This window comes from Neolamprologus multifasciatus, chromosome 17 (genome assembly GCF_963576455.1).
Source record: "Neolamprologus multifasciatus chromosome 17, fNeoMul1.2, whole genome shotgun sequence".
Taxonomy (NCBI): domain Eukaryota; kingdom Metazoa; phylum Chordata; class Actinopteri; order Cichliformes; family Cichlidae; genus Neolamprologus; species Neolamprologus multifasciatus.
Window position 1 is genome coordinate 7,266,716 of NC_140455.1, and position 24,045 is coordinate 7,290,760.

Here is a 24,045-nt window from a genome sequence, read left to right on the forward strand (position 1 = left end):
CTTTTAAGTTGCAAAGTCTGTTTATTTATTGAATAGCTTATTTGTTTATTTTTTAGCCATTAAGTTTTTTAGATTTGTGTTATCAAAGCAACAGACTGTAAAACTCACAATCCATTTTTTTAGGTTCCTGTGGCCATTGGAGTAAATATAATGGTTTTCCAAGAACTGGGGGAAAAAAGTTTCCACTTTGCAACAGTTTAGTGATCAGAGGAATTCCTGGTCTATCTGTCATCATGGGTTGACATGAAATAGTGGTGAATATGCTTCTGATAAAATTCCAGCCTCCAGGTATGTGCCTGGCCTTGTCTGAAATGTGTACCAGGGCCTGCAGAACAGCAGCGATGAACTGATTTTTATCAGCTGTATTTACGCACAAATAACCCCTCTCTGTACTGACTGAATGAGCAAAGACCAGCGAGGTCATATCCATCAGTGTTTAGGAATTATTCATCTCATTGTCAGTCTAGTAGCTGGAAATTTCCCAGGAGATGGATGTTTTGCAATGCGTTGCCTTTAGAAAGACAATTCCAGCTTAGTTTTTGTGAGGTTTTTTTGATGCTGTTGAATTGTTTCTGTCTTTGATATGATATCCGCAGCATTCTTTGACTTGAGCCTCTTTGTCTTATAGAGATCATTTTACCACAGGAAAGCATTTTTCATCCCGCCAGAAGTCACACATGGCTAACCTTATCCTCTTATCTTTAATGAAAGAGAACATATTAGTGTTATGTTACACACTTTTAACAAAGACAGAATGAATGCAGCAAAACTTCCCTTAAAATTCTCAATATCTAAATTGCATTTTAAGAATATAACATTTTGTGGTCATTTGAAGGAATAAAACAGTACTAATGTAACGTTAAATTGCAAGAGATTTCCAGTTACGGCTGTTCCCTGGATCAGTCTGCTCATTGAGGAGTGTGTGTCACTCTAACCTTAGATCACTCTTGACACATTTACTGGAAGGTCAAGACCTCATTATGACCACTGAGTATTCAGGGGCCTTTACTAAGCTGGCTCCCAGCAGCTGCTGCTACCTGACTTATGACATTTTCACACTGTCAGCACAATGTAGCAGCTTGTATGTAAATGTAACCATGGCTGCTGTCTGGTGCTGCTGGGAAATTGGAGCCAATGAGAGAAAGAATACACCTAACAGCAGCTAAATGCAACTTCACATGTACAATATATATACCAGGTTCATCATCTTATGATTGGCATGATAGCACGGTGCACGGTGGTTGCTTTTTCTTTTCTTTTCTCTTTTTTTTACACAGACACGCAATAAAAGACATCTCAGGCTAACTGATATTGTAGCTGCATGGTCTAAAATATTTTATAATAGTTTATCCATTAGTTTTGACTGCTCGTGACAACAGAGGGAAAGTAAATTTCCTTTTAGGAGTTGTAAATGTCTAGAGAAATTTATCGCGATCCTTCCATTACTTGTTGAGATCTTTCACAGTTGACCAAAGCTGTGGACTGACTCACTTTTCCATCCACGGTGTCATGCTGCTATAGTGGCAGACTTTATGGTTTTATTTACACTCTCCACACCATGCTGGTCAACACACTCACCAACGTCCCTAAAATCTCCACTCATCCCTGGATGTTTTCTAGAGGCAAACAGCTGCTTTTCACACCAACAATCTGGTGTGGCCAATTGTGTCAAACAGATGTTCAGCAGAAGAGAAAATCTCCTAAGTCTTGGGAAACAAACACAATTTTCTACCTTGATCTGAAGTAAAGTCCTGTGCAAAAACCGTGAGCCACCCCTCCTTTCTTTAAGGGCAAAAACCTGCATGGTCTGCAGTATGTCTTTAAAAAATTAGGAAACTAAAGTGAAGTGAAGTGGAAGACAGAAGAAGAAGTGGTAGGCATTAAGAAAATCTATCTACAGCACATGAATAGTTTGTCAAAGTCAAGAAAGGGGAAAAATCCACCAAACACCTGAGATAGAACCCAACAGATGCAGCAAGGCCCTCCTGTTGATTCATCTACTGTTTGCCAAAGACTCTTCAGAATTGGACTCAGTGACAGGGTGGCTGTCAACAAGCCATTCTTAGTGAAGGGGAGAAAAGGGCTGAGGTATGCCAGATCACAAAAGAACTAGAAATCATGGCAACAGGTCTTATGGAGTAATGAATCTTAAATTTTACATTTTGGTTCAAATCACCATCACTATGTACGGAGAAGGTCAGGATTACTTCTATGAATCACCACCTTGACATAGTGGTGCCATTTGTGTAACAATGTGATCCCAGGTGCTATGTAATTGACGTTTCCCCCCTCGTAGTCTTCCAAGGAAAACTGGTCCTATGTAAGAGTCCAGGCTTTGCTCCACTCTGGCGTAAGGCCTGGGGAGGGAGCACAAGGCAGAGGACCTGATGAATAGTCCTTAGCCCATGGAGCTGGTTGGGCATAATCTGAAGAGGCAACATGTTTGATCAGGATACATGACAGGCTCAGCATGTCAAAACATGTAGCCAGGGTGCACTGGGAACATCTGGCCTAGGCTCCAATTCATGAGATTTTCAGCTTCTACCTCCAGCAGACCTTTCTAAGCATTCCAAAGGAGGTTTGGGACACCAAGTCTGAATGGGCCATTTTCCACACCTTGATTGCTTAGGTGGCTGTGCACAGCTATGGTTAAAGGATGGTTGGTGTCTGTCGTGGTTGTAATCCCCAAACCAGATGATGGAAACTGGAGGTGGACGGAACCATCAAGCTGAAGAAGTCTGTGGGACTCCAAGGCAGCTGACAGGTACTAAGTACAGCTCTGCCAGTATCTGAAACAAAAACTCAGGTGTTTGAGGAGTTGGATGAGGCCTCGATGTGATTCTGTCAAATGGTCAGGTGACTTGGAAGGTGAAAGCAGTGCTCTATTCACACTGTGTACAGTGGGAGTGGTCTCCTGTTGACTTCAGCTGAGGATACAGATGGACGACAGAAGGAATACTTCAAGGATCTTCTCAATGCCACTAATTACCTTCTGTAGAGAAAGCAACAGGAATGAGGGAGATGACTTGCCCCATCACTGGGAGGGAGGTCACAAAAGCAGTTAAACAATTCCTTGGTGGCAGCGTCTCTGGAGTGGATGAGTGTGGCGGAGGTGTGGTCCCTGGCTCAGCTGCTAGGGAGGGGTGGTGTGAGCTCAAGGGGCAGTGTCAGGGAGGTTGGAGGGACAGGCGCACAGAATTAACTAATGAGGTTTCTCCCTTATAATATAGTGAAGCTGGAGTCCAGAGAGAGGTGTGTGTGCTGGAGTCCAGCTGAAAGGCTGAAGGATTCAGGTGCTGAACCTGAAGAACCAAAAACAGTGTTGTGATCAAATAAAACTGACAAATAAACACAGAACGTTGTGTTGGATTGTGGTCCTTTCCACAATGAGATTCACCCTCAGTTCTTTCAGGCTCTTGTGGGTTTGTCACATGGAGATCTGGAATGGTGCCTCTGGTATGGTAGAATAGGGTGGTGGTTCTTTATATTAGGGAACTGGAGGGTGTCCTCCTCCAGAGAGGGAAGAGATCCAGCCCCAGATAAGCAGCAGATAAAAAAATGGATGGATGCTTGGTTGGTTGAATGAATCAGCCAGATGGTATTCCATGATCCACCATGGAATACCATCTGGAAAGGGTCTGATTGGCAACAGCTTCATTTGTAACCATGACATTGATCCCAAACCCACTGCCAGTGTAGAAAAAACATACTTGGATAGAAAAACACACAGTGGAACGCTATCAGTCATGGATTGGCATGCCCAGAGCTCAGACCTCTACATTACTAAAGGAATGTGGGATCAGCCTTATAAAGAACAGCGCAAAAAGGCAGCTGATATCCAAAGAAGAGATTTATAAAGTCATTTAAAATAACATAAAAAAATGAAAACTATTCCTGAGGACTAACTAAATAAATTCCAATATTTTGTGGGACAGGTTGTGCTGAAGAATAAGGGTTGCCATACCAATTATTGACTCCTAAGTTTGTTAGAATTGTACAGATGATGTTTCGCCTTATTTCCATGGATGGTTGCCCATTTCCATGAATCCCTGCAACCCTGCAATTTCTTATTTCCTAAAAAAGTATAAAGAAAAGAGGTGTGGCTCAAAACATTTACACATTAATGTACATCTGGATCACATTAATGATTAATATTAAATTGTTGAAAATATATACTTTTAGAGAAAACTATAAAAGAGCAAAATTACTGCTTTACTCTGATCAGGCTTTATCTGTTATAAACCATGGGGTCTTTTCTCATAGCCTGAGCACGGCGTGGTCAGACTGTAACATAATATTGCAGTTTACAGTAACATTGTGGTACTGACCACTGATTGCAGCCGAATATTTCCAAAAGATGTTTGAAGCTTGAAAAAAAAAAGTTTCATTCCTTTATACCACCAAGAACATCTGTGAAGGATTTTAGAGAAGATCCGTGTCATCAGACAGACAAATAAAGGTTACAGCTGCAGAGTAAAGAAGGACAACAACGGCATCTGAAAAACTAAAAGACGTGGGATTGTTTTATGGGTTGAGACTCAAACAAATAAACTGCTACAATACACAAGCAAAGCTGTCATTTAAGTTTATAGAAAGATTATTTTTCTGCTACACATTGGATTGACTAAAGAAATTGAAAATATATTTAGCTTCCAAGACACTGAGCACCATCTTAACTCAAGTGTAGAACCTTGAATGAGAGATAATACAGCTTGGATAATATACAGTGATTCTGTGCTGGATCTGACAGAGTGAGCATGACAAGACGGCCGTGAAGCTGTCAGGGACAGGAACGTACTTTCACACTTCTCCAGTGATAGAGAACAGTAGCAGAGATAAGAAGACTGAGCTCTTGTCATGATAAATGTCAGAAGTTGTCTCTTGATAATGACGCGGAGCAGACACCAAAGACAGCCCAGTTTCCCCAGTCTCTCTCTATTTGTTTGTGTGTGTGTTTGGGGGGTGCTATCTATGGCCTGTATTTATATAGCACTTTACTAGTCCCTAAGGACCCCAAAGCGCTTTACATATCCAGTCATCCACCCATTCACACACACATTCACACACTGGTGATGGCAAGCTACATTGTAGCCACAGCCACCCTGGGGCGCACTGACAGAGGCGAGGCTGCCGGACACTGGCGCCACCGGGCCCTCTGACCACCACCAGTAGGCAACGGGTGAAGTGTCTTGCCCAAGGACACAACGACCGAGACTGTCCAAGCCGGGGCTCGAACCGGCAACCTTCTGATTATAAGGCGAACTCCCAAGTCTTGAGCCACAATCGCCCACGGGTGCTATCTATGGGTATCCTATCATTTTGGCCATTGGTCCTTAATTCATCCAATCAGACCAAAGCCATTTTTTTTCTTCATTCATGATTGTGCTTTTTTTCTGTGTGAATATTGTGTAAGTATGTCTAAACACATGTATTAACCACAAAGCGCTGGTCTGTTGTGACACTGTGTTCTACTTACATGACAGGTTAGCAAAAGTTTTTGTTTTTAGATTCAGTTCAATTTCATTATGTTTATCGTATCTTTAAGGCAGCTTGTGTGGTCACTCTCCTCAATATGTATATATCCAATAGTATTTCAGTCAATATCTCAACTGTTTCAGTCAGGTTAATGTCCGATAAGAACTTATCTATGTTCCAGAGAAAGTATCAGGAGATACTAAAGGCTTATATTTACACCAACCAGTTCACAGATACTGTCCTTTTATTGTAGCGTAATTAATAGTTTATAGTTCATAATGATTGTCCCCAGCTTGATTGCACAGATGCATCACTTCTGTGGATGTTTTCATCATTTCAAGCTTAAAACCAGCTTAATGACTCTCTGGTAGCAATGAAGCTCTTAGCTTAGCTTAGCATAAAGACTCAGGCGAGAAGAGGGGACAGTCAACCTGGCTCAGTCCAAAGATTAAAGGGTCTTCTGTTTGATCTTTCTATAAACTAAAGTATATACCAAGCAGTTTCGCATTTCCCAAGATCGCTTTTTCCCAGCCAAAGAAGTTGAATTATTTATTTGTTTCCACTGTAAAATGACCCTTTTAATTTACTCTTGATTATCTCATAAAAGAGCATCTAATTAGTGTATAAATGGATTTTCCACCCTGACAACAATTAACTTGCGTTTTATGGAACACAAGGTTTTGCTTATCGAACATGATTAAAGCCGCAATATGCCCACAACTTTGACAAGACTGTGCTGCGGATATAATGAAGCACCATAAGAGGTCCTCCTCAGTAGTAAAATAAACTGTAAAGGAATGCTTGTGACAATATTGTGATTCTCTGAAACGTAAAGCTGCAGCCTCTTGGCACTGCAACTCTGACAGGGAGCATCCAGCCTAATTTATACCCTGAGAAAGGCTTCTGTCCAAGGGCATAAATTTAGCTGCGGTGTGCACTGAAAAAAAAAAGAGGGGGAAGGCCCATAAACAGGCTGGGACAGAGAGAGCGAGAGAGAGCCAGAGACACGGAGAGAGGAAACAATGGGCAGCCATCAGGAGGAGAGCCCCAACAGCTGCAAAGCTCTGAATCCCAACACACGCTCGCGTGCATGCGCAAATGTGCGTGCACATACACACATATATGCACATTGAATCCTTTTATTTTCCTCACTCTGCCGCACACACACACAGTTACACATTCACTTTTCTTCCTGGTACGCTCTCTGGCCAGGCCTTCTGAAAAGAGGCCAGCTAAGCAGATGTTCTGCTACTGCCTTCACAATAGGCACAAGTAACTGGTGGAGGCAGAACAGAAAAAGGTCAACAAACGTTCTCCATTCCTCCTGCACTGTCGAGTCAGCGCGCTGAGCAACCCGTAACACGTGCTTTATTTTGGGTTCCTTTGAATCTGCTTTAATTCATTGTGTGAAGCAGTGTGGTGGGATAAGGCTCTACATATCTGCAGTGTCATCAAATTGAGTGAAGAAAAAAAAAACCAATAGTGTGCTTGTCTTTTTTCTGCCCTACTTTCTGGGAAGACTAAATGCTGTCATTTCCTTAACCAGTTGGATGCTGTAGATTTAGAAAATGCTACGGAAACAGCAGGTGCTGTTCATATTTAAGACAGATTTGGTGCTAGAGTAAGTACTTATAACTGTATGGTGGAAATTGCCTTAATTAAATGGCAGTGCCTATGTTTCTGATTATGTCAAAAAATGCAATGCAGTGTATGTTTTTTCACTGTTTGTGAAGACAGGCAGAGCGTTATAGCCCTGCTCATTCCAGACGGTCCCCTATGAGCAAGCACTTGGCAACAGTGGTAAGGAAAAACTCCCTTTTAACAGGAAGAAACCTCAGGAAAACAACACACTGTGGAGGAGAGCCAGAGCTTAATAATAACTAATGATTAAGTGGAGAGCGCGGTATAAACACGAGAAGACAGAGACAAGAAGAGACATATCATAACAGGCATCACTTATTATTATATGGTCATATTATTAGAGGGAGTGCATAGGGGTGGGCAGTGTGACATCCAGACCAGTAGGCAGACCGTTGAGATCCAGTATGATCGATTTATATAATGTTTTCTAGTTACATTTTTTAAAAGGCTATATCTTCTTAGTCTAATTTGTGTGTTCACAAGTTTTATATTCAATGCACGGGTAACTAGAGGTGAAACAGTAACCAATATTATAGTAATTCATTACTAAATTGAAACAAATCTTTAAAAGTACTGCTAAAACTTTGATATTTCCATCCCTTTTTCTTCTCTGTAAAATTAACTTTTTAACATTAGCTCATGCCAAATAATGCCAGTTACTTTTCACTATTTTCTGACTCAGTGCAGATCAAATGATGACCCAAATAATCATTAATTAAGTTACTGAGTAACAGATAACCATCTTCTGCATTCCAGTCTCACACTGCTGTGCCTACGGGCAGCCACTGCTGCTGGTACAAAGCAATCAAAAGCACATTTTGAAGAATGCGAGACATTTTAAATATGAAAATTGCACTAATTTGTCACAAAGAAGAGATAGCTCATGCCCTGAAGTGAGCCCACTGAATAACTCCTGCCCTTCTTTAAAGTTCAGAGGTCTGCATCCTTTGCTGTGCTTCTAGCGTCTTATCCCTAACACCCCCCTCATCTGTCTCCTGCTTTCTCTTTAGCTCTCTTTCAAACACAAACACACAATATGCAGCCTGCAGGTTTTGACCTGTAAATAACTGCCCAGACAGGGTCTAGTCAGTCAGTCGGGGAGGCAGGCCGAGGCGTCAGGGCCTACGCGGCTCCTGCAGGGCCATAACAGATGCTTATCATGTTTTAGTGAGGGTAGTGGAGGTGGGTGGAGGGGTGCGTGAAAGTGTGGACGCTGGGGCCCTGCTGATGAATGGCTCTGACAATAAATGCCCTCAATCATGGGTAGACTTTAGAAAACAGAGGTGCAGTGATGCCAAGAGGCTTACAATGGATTCAGATCCAGTCAGTGTGTGTGTGCAGGAGGGGGTATGTGCATGTCTTAAAGGGAGGGGTATATGCAGAGCGCATGTGCACTTATACACCCACTGCAGCTTTTCAGCAGCTCATCCTCTTGCACATTCCAAGTAGAGGCAACAGCAAACAAACGGCTTAAGGTTGAAGTCAAGTATGTTTCATTCCTTTCACTGCTGTTTTGGCTGCTGTTAAGACACGGGTTGTCCCGCGAGCAGGGACAGGGGTTAGATGCGAGGTCAAAGAGGAGAGGATTACAGAAGATACACTTCAGATAAAAGTGTCAGTCCAGTAATCGGCAGTGATTCATCATCAGGCAGGCCAGGCTATTTACGTTGGTATCATTTTGAGGATAAAAAAAAGGGATTGTATGTGTAAAAGTAAAGATAAAGTAATGAAAAGACAAATTCCCCATTACACACGCGATCCTGCTCATTTTTAAAGAGTAACACTGTGTGGCTACCTCATCGCCATCTTCTTAAGCTTAGTGTTTTTCCCTTTTCCCTCTCTCTTCGCAGAGTGTCAAGCACATTTTTCCCATGAGATGAAAGTTGTTGTTTTCCCTGCTGTTTGCTGAAATGCCTTCACAGCTCCCAGCGAAGGCGGTAATTTGAAGTCCTGGCTCACTGCTCTCCAACTGAATTTAATTCACATTTTGGGGACAAATATGTGTTGAATTTTAGCAGAGAGGCAGGAGCTCCCGAGAGCTGCGCTTCACACCCCATCACCCGCGCCGTGGCTCTGCACGTAAAGCTTAAAACGCTACAATTATACGCATGTCTTACCAAAACGGAGAAGTTCTGTGACGTGTGGAGCCATACTCATGTTTAGATGCAAAGCACATTTGCAGCTTCATTCCAAGGAGTTTGTTTGTTTCACTACATTTAGTTTATGGCAACTCTCACCAAGATTTACAGTTTGTCTGGTTTTCTTATTATTGTACTACATGTTTATCAATGAACATACAGGACTGCATCAGTAATATGTCAGTGGTATACATTTGTATAAAACCATTGTTTTTCCACATAAATGCATTTCCTCACAAGAAAATCTGTAACTGAAACACTGTAAAATCATTTACATCTCATTTAAACCTGTATATTTGTCTGAAAATAGCAAAGGTGAAATATCAAATGTAGATAAATTTCCTTATTCGGTAAAAATAAATGTGAACCACAAGAATGCAATGCCGCCTGAAGGCCCAAAGATCACCAGAGTCCAGTACTGATTTTCTGGCCTTGTCTCTTCCACACAGGATACAAGCAATTATAATTTAAAGAACATTCTTCTTTGTAGAAACAGTTTTTTGCAGATTGTTGAGCCTCCACTCATCTTTACTTCTGAGAAACTGCCTCTATGAGATGCTCTTTTTATACCCAGTCACTGAACTGTGGACTGTTAATCTAAATAGCTGCAATATGCTCCTCCATTTGTTTCTTTTTAACACCTCTTACTCTCCAGCCTTTTGCTACCCTGTCCCAACTTCCCCGTCCGTTGCTGCCATTAACCCTACTGTTATGTTGCTGGTCAGATTGACCCAGAACAGAAGAGATGTCACATGTCATCTGCATCACTACAGAAAACGTAAAAAAAAAACAAAATTAGAAAAGAAAATTGTAAAATAATCAATTCCAGTGTTTCTGACATTTTTGGATGAGTAAATTTGCCCCGGGTTCAAATTAACCCAAATTGGTGTCCATGGAAACCAACATAACAGGAGGGTTAAATTGAAAATGACACATTTTTTTCTTAAAGTAGTCTCAGTGCAAATATCCAGTGTGTTTTCTATGTTCTACTACTATGTTCTGGAATTTTGCCCAGACTGTCTTGTAATTTGAAAACATAAATCTTTTGTTAATCAAAAACAATTTTCTTTTCTTGCTAAATCCCTTCCCCCAATTTTCTAAAGAAAACGTTGAAAAGACATGATTTTTTTTTCTGTTTTTCTATTACTTACTTAAACTCTGAGTTTGAATGTAAGCTCTAAAACTTAATAAAGTATAGTTAAAAGTCCAAAATGTATGCCCTGCTTCACATTATCCAAAGCCATGCAGTGGGACCGGATTGGAGTCTTTGCCGGTGTGGTTGCGAGTGTGTTTCAGAGATAACACAGACAGATAGATAGCTTCACACCTCAGGGCAATTTAGACTCACCAGTGAATCCCTCATGTGTGTATTTGGATTGGATACTCCATCTGCATAAAACAAAAAACACGCGCACACACAAAACCCCACAAAAAAGCATCCATATAACTTTCTTCGGATAAATCACGTTCAAGGTAAGCCTCGTCTACTTGAACTTAAAGCTAAGAAAAATGCTTCAAATACTTGAGATGCAAACATGAGGAAAGGGTGAGGTGAGGCGCTAGAGAGAAAGGAAGAGCCAAAGCGTGTGCGTGCGTGTGTGCGTGTAGCAGCAAGCGAGGGAGGGAGAGAGAGAGAGGTGGTGCAGTTGAGCGAAGTGAGCCTGGAGTGAGTGGGTCGACAGAGCCGAGGTGACAGTGGAGAATGGAGAGGAGCCCGTCCGCCCGGCGAGCTTTGACCGCGGCGAGCAAAGGAGAACCCACTCGATCCTTTCCCTTTGGAGCAACTGCGCAAAAAGAAACCGGGAGGAATTAACTAGTGGGGGACGGGGGAGGGGTGGGGGGGCAAAGGAAAGGAATGGCTGATCCTCTGCGGAGGACTTTACTAGCGAAACTCCGGGGGAAGAAATCCAGGAAAGGAGCGACGGTCGGCGGTGGATACGGCTCTTCTGCTGCTGCCGCTGCGGTGAATGGGGGCCGAGAAGGTAAAGAAAAAGTTTTGCAGACGCAGCGAGACTCCGATGAGGCTCGCTCCGTAGTCTTGTTCGCAGATCTGGATTGCATGCCAGAGAGAATGAGTACGTACGAGAATTATATTGACGGCGCTGTGGTGCAGACAGACGGGGTTATAGCAGTAGCGCAGAGTCGCGCAGCGCAGTTGGCCGGCTCACGTCCCCGAGAGCGAAGCCGCGGGGGCAGGGTTCGGGTTAATGAGGAGCTCCTGGGGTTCCCACTTCAAAGAGACTTGCCGTTTGGGGGGGATGCTTTTGGGGAGGGTGATAGGAGAAAACCGGGGCACAGGTCCGCTGACAGAGTCACCGCGGGTGTTCCACTCCCTGGACCGCATGTCCAGAGAAAACACTGCATTTCGGTCGGAGATTCAATCGGGTTTGGGGACAGTTCAAATCCAGTTTTAAGCAGAACGCAGGTACAGGTGCATGGGAGACCATCAGAGGGCCGGTTTAAAGGAGCTGATGGCGAGGTTAGAGAGCCCAAAGACAGAGGGTGCTCCCGGCACATGGTAGGGACTGTGTTGGCCGTGCGTGAAAGCAATGCCAACTGGAGTTTTGACAGCAGACCGACTTTGGAGACAAACGCACGAAATTACGCACGCGTGTGCCCAAACCGCATGTTAAAGAACACCGAAGAAAACGCCGTAATCAGAAATATTGAGAGCTACGATCCTGACTATGCCGGGGACGTTAGAGGAGGTCTACTGAGTCCCACTTTTTTCCCCACTGAGTTAGAAATATGCGACGTGAACATGGCATCCCTGTGCGCCACAGAACCCTCACTCACATACCCTTTAGACAGCGAAGATGACGATTACTACGATAACGAAATTCTGCCCTTCTACGAAACAATCAGACCAATGACTGACGGTGAGAGAGCAGAGACTGTAGAGCTCACCCAGCCTGGTCAGGAGAAAGGACAGGCTGGTGATAGTAACAGTGCCCAGGAAACAGACAGGCTTAGGAACCAGCTGAAAGAGGCTTATTACCTTCTTATCAATGCTATGCATGATATCAACATGGATGTCCAGCAGATCGGTGGTTTAACCGAGCAGCAGGCTACCTCATCGTGTAGCAGCCCATCCAGGGACAGCCTGTGCTCCAGGTTGTCTTTGAAAAACAGGGACAGTGACTCCTGGTCGTCAGGAGAGGACCAAAGCCCTCAGCAGGTGTCAGACACCGACTCACTGCTGCTTTGTCTCACTGGGATTGTAGAGGTAGGACTTAAAGGCAGGCTGAAGAGTAAGAGCATGGCAAACTTGTCTTTCACCAAAAAACCTACTTTGTCACGCTCTATAAGCGATGGAGAGATTAGGTACCAGGACGCCTTCTCAGAGAGTGTTCAGGCTTGTGGAACGCAAAGTGCTGAAATCTGTGATGATCAAGAAGCTGAACGAGGTGAAGGAGGCACAGGAGCGAGTGAGCTGTCTGAATCTCGGGTTCTCTGCAGTGCCGTCAGCAACGAGGAGCTGCTGCAAGATGATGGCGTTGAAGAAGAACGGGGCGGGAAGCTGAATGAGAGCAGTGGCTCCATCAATAGCATCACAAGTTCCTCAGACAGCAACACCGAGACGGCAACACATCAGGGTCACGACAACAAGCAGGAGCTGACTGAACTCCAGACACAGGTGGCCAACTCGGCCAACAAAGGTCATGGTGTCACTGTCAACAAGATGCAAGAGTGGATGCACAAAGGCCGCATGCTGTCTTCTGAAATGAAGCAGCGCATTGAAGGCTCATCTTTGCCCCGCGGTGGAGACAAGAGCCAGGACCGGTCCTGTCCTCAGGTTAACCCAGGAGGCTGTAAACCGGGGACCCAGACATCCAGCCGAGCGGGTAAATCTGTCAAGGCCAAGTCACAACAGCAGCAGCAGCAGCCAGGTAGGACGGCTACACGGCATGGCCTCAACTCCCGTGGATCCTCTAAAACAGACAACTCTCACCTTCCTTCCTCCCTTCTGATAATTATCATCCTCCTCCACTCATAGTACACTCCTTCTGATGGCGGTCCAACCCGCACTCCTCCTCTTCTGGATGCAAAGCAAAGGGACGAGACACCTCAGACCTCTTGCTTTCCTTTTTATTTTTTAAGACTCTAATCGGTGGCGGGCTTCTATCCTTCACACTAATTTAGGTGCATTTTAACAACAGATTAATAGCACATCAGGCCGTAGGTCGGATTACTCACAGCGTAGTTCAGTAACAACTAACTCACTCCTGGTAGAGCACTGTTAGTGGTGTTGGTGGTGGGATTTGTGTGTGTGTGTGTGTCTATTGACTGGAATGACATTTAATTATCTGATTATGAACATATCCAATGATTTTCTGATTGTGCTTAGATGACAGAGAAAACATCTGTATCATAAAACGACCGTTACCGGGTGACATGTGTTGTGATCACCCCTCATGCAATCAAATGGCAGATTAATCAGAAAGTGTCTGTGTGGTAAGCTTTTATTGGCATTTAGCAGCACAGGATGTGCTCTATGGATCAAAAACATGCCCATGCCTTTTAATTTCTCCTATGTTTCCTATGTTGCGGCGCATGTGTTCCAGCATGCCTGCCTGTGAAATGTGCGTGTGTCTGTCTCTGACAGTGTTTACCATAGTAAGACGATGATGCGCCATGTGTGCAGGGTGGTGTTGACTGTCAGTGTGCCGGACTGCTAGAAATAGTGTGTGATCCGTGAGGCCGCTCCTCTGTCGGCTTAGCGTAGCTCCAACTTTACAGCTCTTTCCTCTCTGGTCTTTTAGTTAAAAAATAAAGTCAGGGCTCTTGTAGATGTTAGTTTCCATGCACCCGTTCACCCAAATCTCATATTTTCCCCATTTTGCTCAGCTTTCCCAACTGAACTTTTCCACAGCTGTGGCCAGAGGAATCCAAAAGCAGGAGAGAAGCCACTGCAGTTATTTTCTGTGGTAGTGGTGTGTGTGTGTGTGTGTGTGTGTGTGTGTGTGTGTTTGTTTTAGAGTAAGGGGGGCTGGGCTGTCATCTTGCCTTCCTCCCCAGTCATTTGCTTTGGACAGCTCCATGGTAACTTGCATTTTAAAGAGACCTTGGATTGAATATTTAGAATGCCATTCCTGTTGTTTAACATGTTTGCATTGTGTCACTTAATTCGCCACCATGAATTAACAAAATGAAGAGTGATTAAGTATTTATTAAGGTCAGCCGTGAGCTTATCTTGCCCTTGCGGGCCTCCACACCATACAAAGACCCATTTAAAAAAACAAAAGAAAGAAAGAAAGAAAGAGATGCCAAAGCCGCAAAGTTCCTGTTAAATGCTTTTTTTGGCCTAAAGCTCTTAATTGAATTCATTGGTAATTCTTGGTTCGTGGAATTATTTATGTATTTATGACTTTCTAAAAATAGACCAGTTCCTCCTCTGTGAGTATTATTTGGAAATTAAACCACAGCCTAAAATCGTAGCACAAAAATACTGTCTGAATTACACTATAGCTAATTAATTTTTGTCCTGACTTGTCCTTTAATTACTCTTGTAAAAGAAAAGTGTCCATTATTGTGTGTCACTCCTTATGTGTGGGTGTGCGATATTGTGCACACAAGCATGCATTTGCACATCTATGCTGTGAGTGTGCATGTTTGTATTTGCAGTGTGAGGATTTATAGTTTTGTTGTGTTTAGTTGCAGTGGAGCAGCAGGTGTGCCGGCAGGCATTCAGTATCCAGGTGTCATGTTTTGGCCAGAACTGAGCTCAGGAGTGGTGTGTCAGTCAAAGCTGATATTGAGACTGAGCCATAGATAACTCAAATAGAGAAGATTCACTCCTGGGAGGCAGACTGTTTATTTTTTTAACTTCTTTTTAAGCCCTCTGTTCATTTGAGTCAAGTGTTTCTAAGTCCCCGGTCACACATGTGTGCAAACCAGTCCCCAACTATCTGGCAACCACTTGTTGCAAGGGAAAAATGTGAATTTCCTGACTGGTTTTGAAGGTTGATGGCAGTTTACTTTGAAGGTGACTGTTCTGTTTCCAGTTTGTGTTGTATTTTTTCAACTTTTACTGTAGTTCATAAAGTAAACTGCAAGTGTTGTCTCCCACATAAACTATGGGTGACCATGGCAATATGCTAGCAACCAACGCAATCATGGTGCAGAAGCCTCTTATCCACCAATTTCTCCTGGATGCAGCCAGTAACCTCCAACATTCACCAACTTGTCATATTTTTCCCAAGCGGAAAAATATAACAAGTTCAAATATGAAGCTGCAATCAGCAGGTAGTTTGCTTAGCTTAGCTTAATGCATTTAGTGAAAACAGCTAGTCTGACTCTCATGTACAAAATCTGCCTACAAGCACCCGTAAATCCCAGTAATTACAATCTTATTTGATTTTACAATCAATGTTAAGTAAGGTCTATAAGAGTAGGCTATGAGATATGCTAAGCGATATCTTGTTTTTCATCAGGTTTTCTGCAGTTTTTAAATATAAAAGTGATAATTTAATAAATGCACAGTGTACAGAGTAAACAAATGAACAGATGTTATGTTTTAATCAGTGAGCTTAAGTGATGCTGGTAAGTGAACTGTGGATGGGCAGAGTCATGCTAGCTGTTTTCCCGTTGTTCCTTTCCTAAGCTATGCTAACTGCAATGTCATTACCTTTAGCATTAACATGAGACTGCTCACAATAACATTTGAGACCAACATTTTCTTAACTCCAGAACTGTTCTTTAAAATAATAACATGTCAAGCATCACATTTAATATGCTGTGAATTAGTGTACTGTTTAGCATTGCTTAACCCGAATTCCTAACTCCAAAGCTTAGATGGGAGTGCAGGTGTAATATAATATTACTCGACTGCTGTCAAGTCATGTCAGAACGATGTGGCGTTTGGTTTCTGCATTATGCCAGAAACCTTGTTACAGAGCTGCTGGGTTTTTTGGTTTTTCGCAGTGATTTGTCTTGTCTGGTGTCTGTACGTGGAGAGATTTATGGAAGATGGTAGCTCTAAAGACAGATCAGGTGATGAAGGAGAAACTTGAGGCATCTGGGTTCATTTCTGGATGATTTTATGAGTTGTGTGAGTCAGATGATGGTATCTGCTGCAGAGGTGGGGCAAACATTAAGATGAGGATGATCACAGCTAAACAATACTAACTACAGTGAAAATTAAAACTAATGACAGGTGAAATAAATGCCATTGATCATACTGTTTCAATGCAATGGAAATCCTTGGGCCCTGGCATTCATGGGGAGGATTTTGAAATGTTATGTTAACCTGTACATTGTTGGGCTACGTTCAAGTCTTTCTATCAGGCACGGTCAGTCCAACTGCAGGTTATCAGCGACACAACAATCTGTTGATTGCCCGTGAAACACAACAGCAGTCAAACTGAGGTTCATTCAAGGCCAGATAACAGATGATACCATAATATTGACAGAGAATGACTACAGATCTCCGGTAAATGTTGTGGGTTGTTAACTTCTAGCCAGGTTTTCTTTGGGCTAGTAGAAACCTGAAATTAAGACTGAAGATCTATTTTTCTAGAGTGAGCTTGCCAAGAGAAGGGCAGACATTTAATGTGACACGATGTCTGAAGTATTTAGGTTGAAGAATGTTAAAGGCTTTTATGTAGAGCACCAACTGATATAGAAGTTTTAACATGATTCATGATATTTGATGATATTTACTGTGGTATTTTAAAAATAGGATGTATCAATATGTCAGCTGAGATTTTTTTTCAGAAACACAAACAACAAACAGATTTCCCTAACATCTGTCATGTGTTGTTATTTTTTTTAATGGTTACCAATCTGCCTGCCTCTGCTTATATCGGAGAACAAACTATGCAACCTCAACAGTCATAACAACGGTGTTTCTAGTGTCATTTCATTACTTTTTAAATATCTATTTATTGGTTGTTATAAATGGTAATAACAAGAGATATCGGCTTGCCAATAAATCAGGCTCTACTTTTATGTAGGGGCCTTTGAAAATTTTCTTCTGTACAAGGGCTTCCTGCTCCTGAAGGTTTGAGAAACCCCAGTTTAGGTGACAGAATGGGGGACCTTCACAAAGAGGCAGGTGGTTTTAATGTTGTGGCTGATTGGTGTAGATTGTAATAATTAGGTGGCAGCTTAAGGGCTGAACAGCTTTCCTGAAAGGCCTTTCGCTTACTTTTAGGGACTTGTCTTAGGATTGCAAGTGTTTCAAGCTTAATTGGGTAATTATCTTACAGCGTCCTTCCTCGGGGGCATTTGATCAGTTTTTCTTTTAAACAGAAGCAATAAGACAGGAAAACAAGCACTACATAGAAAAGATTTTGGATTTCAAGCCAACATACCAAAGTGGAAGTGGCATTAGGAACAGGCTACGATGCCAGGACACCTCAGCAGGATACAAGTGTTGACATGTGATGCAACCCTGGATGATCTCAGCGCTGCCTGCCTGTAAAAAGAAAAATCTACACCAAGAATCATCATTAGCATATGAATGAAGGTCAGCAGTAATCTATGGCACACCGCAAAAGATTCCCTCTGAAGGAGGCTCCGAAACTGTATTCACAACAAAGTTTTGTCTGCACGGAGGCGAGAACTAGCCAGTGTGTTTCGCACATATCAAAAGAGGAGCCTCTATAAAGAAGGAATTTAGGGAATAAAAGAACAGCCTATGGGAAAGTGGATCAAGCGCTTTGTCTTAGAGAAAAAGATTCAGCCACTCAGAAGATTTAGACGTGAATATAATTGGGTCTACTGTCAGGCTCATATGGCACAGGTCCACAGCAGCACATCAAGTAAATAAGATTTTTCTTTTTTTCTTAGGAAGGTGCATTCCTTGTAGCACCTCAGACAAACACGACACTCCTTTCAGTGCATGCACCACCTCTCCTTTTCTCTTAATTTCCACCCACAGACATGCAGCCGTGTACCATCTGTCACTTTCAGGTCAGAGGTGTGATTTATTTATTTTTTTGCCTTACAATGAATACATTATCTACACACAATGATGGCAGAGGCAGACAGGCTGTGTTAGCTCTGGTATGGAAATATTTTGCAACTGGGTGCTACTAGAGGAAAAGAGCTGCTTTTCTGGAAGGCTGTCTTGCTTTATGTGGCAATGTAAGTGGGAATGAGTGAAAGGGGCTTATTGACTAATGCTAATTTTCACAAAACATACAAAAAAATCTTTCCCTACTTTACTTTGAATAAACAGACTTTAAGCTAAGAATTATTTTCCAGGTCTGTTAATTTGTAACAGAAGGCTGTAAAATGTTGGTGAAAGATGAAGCTGCTGTTTTGTTGTTTCATAATGAGTTATGTAGTAGTATGGTGGTTATTTCAGTTGCTTCTAGCATGACTCAAAAAGCAGTTGGTAAGCCTGGCCAAGACTCCTCTAGCGATTAATAACCCACGGCCAGTGTTCACCTTCAGGGTGGTTGTCATAAGGTTTGGTAACATTCTTGCTTCAGGAGGAGAATAACGGCTAACGATGATAGTTGTTTTTTTCATATTTCAGTACAGAGATAAAGGACATTAAACTCAAGACCCAGTCATCAGGAGGAATGGCTTATTTATGGATGCAGTTAACAGTAATAGCCCATTTATCGAGCATGAACATTAAAACAAAAGTAATGGCAAACAAACAGCTAAAAATATAAAGCTTATTTTCTATATAGCAGTAGGTACAAAGTATAGAAACAGCTTAATGCTGCTAACCTTCTCTGTAATTTTGCAGGCAAATTCTGCAGACAAATCTGAGGATATTGTGGTAGAAATGCTAATTCCTAAAATTAGATGCATCCTTGCATCTCTTGTTCCATCAGAAAAACAAAAGGCCTAACATTTTCTGTTGATTTTGATATGTTTTTGACTCATTTGGCACGCTAAGTGTAATCGTGGTATGAAGATTGTCATTAAAGGAAGTCACACACGTTCCTTTGTGTGTTTAATATCAAGTCTGAATGTTCTGCAGTTCAAATACTGAAATGCTGGTGTAAAAAAGTTGCGAGGAAAAGGCAGGCAAGAGTGACAAGAGTGAAAATGGCTAAAGTCTCACTTATTAAGTCAACGCAGCAGGCTGCTGTTTGCCAGGGTGAGGTGTTACTCATGTGAAGGAGTGTGACAGTGCGAGGAGACAGCAGCCAGGCTGTAAATCTGGAGCTGTGGTCTGGAATGCTGTTCATGTCAGAACTCGCTTCCTCTTCCAGTTATGAAAGACCCCTTAAAGAAGATGGCATGCTGACAAAATCTTTGTGCACAACTGTCTCATCTCTCTGTAGTCTTACGGTACCAGGTTGAGCACGCAGTGAGCTGTGCAGCTTTGGATTAGAATAGAATAGAATAGAATAGAATAGCCTTTATTGTCATTGTACAAAGTACAACGAAATTGGAGTGCCACTCCCTTGGTGCAAAAAGCAAAATAAATATAAATGTAAAATATAAAAAGTACAATAAAACAACTGTAGTGCTCAGACAATAAATAAGTACAATATATACAGGATAGCAGCATAATATAATGATAGTATGAATAGCAGCATAGTATAGTGACAATGGCAAGTATGGTTAAGCAGGTTTAATTGTTTTGTGCTTATTTACTACAGTGATAGCTCTGGGAAAGAAGCTATCCCTGAATCTGTTTGTCCTGGTTTTATGTGACCTGTACCGTCGGCCTGACGGTAATAGTTCAAACAGTTGATTACTGGGGTGAGAGTAGTCCTTAATGATATTGCCAGCTCTGCTGAGGTATTGGGAGTTCGCAATGGCCTCCAGGCTGGGCAGAGGGCAGCCAGTGATCTTCTGGGCTGTGTTGATGACCCTCTGCAGTCCATTCCTGTCTGCAACTGAGCACCCTGCATACCACGTTGTTATGCCGTACGTTAGGATGCTCTCTATGGTGGCTCTATAGAATGTCACCAGCAGCCTCTCCTCCAGGTTGTTCCTCCTGAGCACTCTCAAAAAAATGGAGACGCTGCTGGGCCTTTTTTACCAACGCCGTGGTATTTGCAGTCCAGGAGAGATCAACAGAGATCTGCACGCCCAGAAACCTCATGGAGTGTACCCTCTCCACACAGTTCCCGTGAACTTGATTGGTCGTTATAATCGTTCCTCCATTCTGCCAAAATGTTCCTCCCGTCTCATATCACGTCTTTTCCACACCAGTAATCCGTTTCTTGCTTTTCCTACAATCTATGTGTGTATTCCCATTTTTTTTAAATTCATCTGGTCAATTTAGACTTTTTCATGCAAACTAACAATTGTAGCCTTAAGAGGCGGAAGTTTTGAACATCTCATGGTGCTAAAAAATCCTTTTTGAAGACCACGCCTTTGTAAACTATAGCTTACAGTCGCCGCCTTCATTGTAGTGTACTTTCTAAAAGGTTTTCCCTCATAAATTTCCAAATATAAGTAAAAAGTCTTCTTGCAGGCTCAGTTGAAAGGGTAAAAAGGAACTGCCACAACATCTGAATATAAACCATAGCAGATTAGTAGAGGCTGGCTGCTTAGGTCTACGCATTAACTCGTGGGGCTCAGTGCATCACCACTAGCTTAGTACACTTTTGTCTTTCTCCTGGCAGTCAGCACAGGCTGAAACTACTAAACTTCAGGCCCTTAAAGAGGCCAAACCAGGCTAACGCAAACACGTTGCTGTTCCAGACACAGTAATAAGAAAACAACAAAAACTTAAAATTTACATCCTATAGCAGCAGCCCCCAACCCTTTTTGCACTACGGACCGTTTTTTGTCTGACAATATTTTCACGGACCTGCCTTTAAGGTGTCACGGATAAATACGGATAAATAAAACCAACCGGTACCAAAAAAACGAAGATTTTTTGATTTATACATAACACGGGAAAAAACCCAAGGAAATCGAGTTAATGATAAAAACGATTTAAAAAATAAAAAATGTTATTTTTATCGTTATTAAAATAACGTTTTTTTTTTTAATAAACCGGAGGCCCGAGAGAGGGCCTCCTCTCGTGGCCCGGTACCAAACATTTTACGGACCAGTACCCGGGGGTTGGGGACCACTTTTAATTGAAATGAAAGAGAAGAGAGAGCGATGTGATTGGTTTTCTCCAAGTTGTTATTTCTCCCACTTTTTTCTTGGTGAGAGGAACTACATAATTGATGTTTATGGGACAACAATTGCTTTATAATGCCGTAGATCACTGGAAAGGCGGGAGACACTGTTCAGAGATCCTGGTCGACTTCCAGGGAAAAGCAAATGCTGTGTCTTTGTCCTAATGCCAAGTTTGTTAACAATGATAATAATAATAATGAGCATGAAAAACTTTGTTTACTAAGTAGAAGTTATGGCATGTGATTTTAATGTCCTCTCTTGGATGATATTTATACTACAGTCAAGTGTGTATATACTAAAAACCCTGTGATAAAGTTGATTTTGTAAAGTGAAAATATTCTCAAGTCTATAATTTGCTGGATAGCCTGACATGCATGGAAATGTATTTCCTTGAGGAAAAGAGATGTTGTCATTATAGCATGCGGAGGGGCTCGTCTGGTAGCTGCTGAGGATCAAAACAGCCTTTTACACGAGTCTGCTGTACAAGTTCAAGCAAGACCCTGCCCTCAGCACCTCACTCTCCCTGTCACACACACACATGCACACACACATGCACACAAGTTGTTTTTCTCCGGCTGCATCTGCTAGCAACCTTTGTAAAAATAAAAGCGTCGCATTTGATTTACAGGCAAAGGTGTTTTTTGATTGCTTGGAGACTTTCTTGCAGTAGCTCCTTTGTTCCTTTCTTTGGGCCATCGAGGCACTGCGTCATCTCTATTATTTGGCCTTTTTACACTGGGCACATATCGCCATCAGCCTCTCCACACGTCCTGTCCTCTTTATTTTCACAGCTGTAACACCAGCAATTTCTCACATCTTTCCATCTCCTTTTTGAATTCAGAACCCACATGTTCTTGAAGCTCACATGAACTAGGATCCTAAAGATGAGGTTAAAAAAGCTGAGGTGCTGCAGGGGATTGTGGTGGTGTGATTGAAAGTTTGACTTTGGGTATAAAAGCTATTTAACGATGGTCCGTCCAAAAGTCATAAAGCAGAGAAATCAAATGAGACAAATCAAAGATGTGGCTTCAAGACACAGACGAGAGAGAGAGAGACGAGATGAAATCTAAAAGCTTATAGTAAAATATCACATTTCCTCACCTGTGGTTTTTTGATACAGATGTTTTCTTCATCTTGTCATGACACGAATAGCCTGAGATCAGTTCCTGTAATTCAATGCAGTTAAGAAATTACTTAAATGATAGTAATCAGGAGGAAAATTAGTTGTCTGCTGGCATGGGGCTGTAACTCTCTTCACTCTTGCTTCCCTCAGCTTTCATTGAGAATGTCCAGACCTCCTGTGCTAATAGCCGAGAGGCGGGCAGGACCAACGAGAGTTCATCATGGAGGCCACAGCTCACCACCATCACTGTCTCCAAGAAGCGCAACTGGTTGCAGCAGAGCTCACTTGGGAAGAATCAGTGCACTAAGGATGAGCTTCAGGGAATGCTGGGAGCCGACGAGGAGGGCAGCCAGGGTTTCCATCAGCCACTTCCTTCTCCTAGTCCCTCCCCAGACCATCTGAGGCCCTCAAGGGGAGCACCCCCTCGGCCGGTTCGCCTGCAGCTGCCGCAGGTTAGCCTCGAGGTCTCTCTTTTTAAAAGGATGAGCTATAGATCAAGCAAAAGTTGGTTAGCTTAGCTAAAAACAAAGAAACTGGGGAATACAGCTAGCCTGGCTCTATCCGAATTCATTTAAGGCTACAAACAAAGAAATAGTCCCAAAGATAATGTGTCATAAACCCACAAATGATATAATAAGGTAATCTGAGAATCTGAAACTGTGTAGCTAGATGCTTCCAAAGTTTATTCTAAGTTGAGCTAACTAGATAAATAAGCCTAATTTCCCATTAAGTCTTATACTAATGCAGAAATGCAACCAGCAGTTTTCTGGCAAAGTTTAACAAGAAAATGTGTCATTTTAGGTCAGCGTTAGTCCGGCAAAAGTGTCTCCTCACCCTCATAGCATGGACCCAGCTGAGGAAAACGATGCAGATGACGAAGGGGAAATTTGGTACAATCCCATACCTGAGGAAGATGAGCAAAACAATTCTGATCAACGCTCCCGAGGGCTGACCGCCCCTCCACGAGCTGAACCCCAGAGGGGGTCCAGCAAAGGGACTGATTTGGTTCATGGTGGCAAGTCCCTAGATGGATCCGGCTGTGGTGGGCCAGAGGCCCTCGTGGAAAGCCTCAGTGGCGGTTCAGGAGATGCAAGTCAGGGGAATGCTGTGCATTCCACAGAGGTACTACATGCGCACAGGCAGCTGCTCGCGTGCAAACCTCAGGAGGAGGGGGGACCTTCCAGCAGCAGACCCACAGGTAAGGCAGAAAAAAAAGACACCCACACCTTCCCACATTCTAACTTCACTTCCTGCTTTTCATCAGCTTCTTTACTCGCTTGTTCCCTACCAATTTTCTGTGGTTGATGCTTGAAGGCCAATTACACTCTTTGTCGCTTTGCCAGTCTCTCTCTGCAGATTTTTGCAGTTGTGCACACCTTGAGCACTAATCAAAGTTGACAATGTTACCAGTCAACAGATAAACAGACTTTTTTAAGCTCAACATTTTTCTCAGCTCACTAAAACCTCTGCTTACAAATAGAAATTCTTATATCACCTATAAGTGCTGGAGTGTGTAATTTAAAAATAAAAGTGCACTAAGGCAATCTGAAATCTGAAAGTTAATTTTATACCAACTGGTCAATATCACAAATAGGTTAAAGTGATTAAATTGAA

At 42.5% G+C, this 24,045-nt stretch overlaps 1 protein-coding gene across 1 annotated transcript in view; it reads left to right on the forward strand.

The window, feature by feature from the left end:
- The first annotated feature begins 10,886 nt into the window (after nucleotides 1–10,886).
- Nucleotides 10,887–24,045, forward strand: part of syde2 (synapse defective 1, Rho GTPase, homolog 2 (C. elegans)) — a 49,226-nt gene continuing 36,067 nt past the window's right edge. The window contains exons 1-3 of the mRNA XM_085138861.1: nucleotides 10,887–13,144; nucleotides 22,582–22,883; nucleotides 23,233–23,629. Coding sequence (XP_084994987.1) covers nucleotides 11,110–13,144; nucleotides 22,582–22,883; nucleotides 23,233–23,629 — 2,734 coding nt within the window. The 5' untranslated portion in view covers nucleotides 10,887–11,109. The remainder of the gene's footprint in view (nucleotides 13,145–22,581; nucleotides 22,884–23,232; nucleotides 23,630–24,045) is intronic.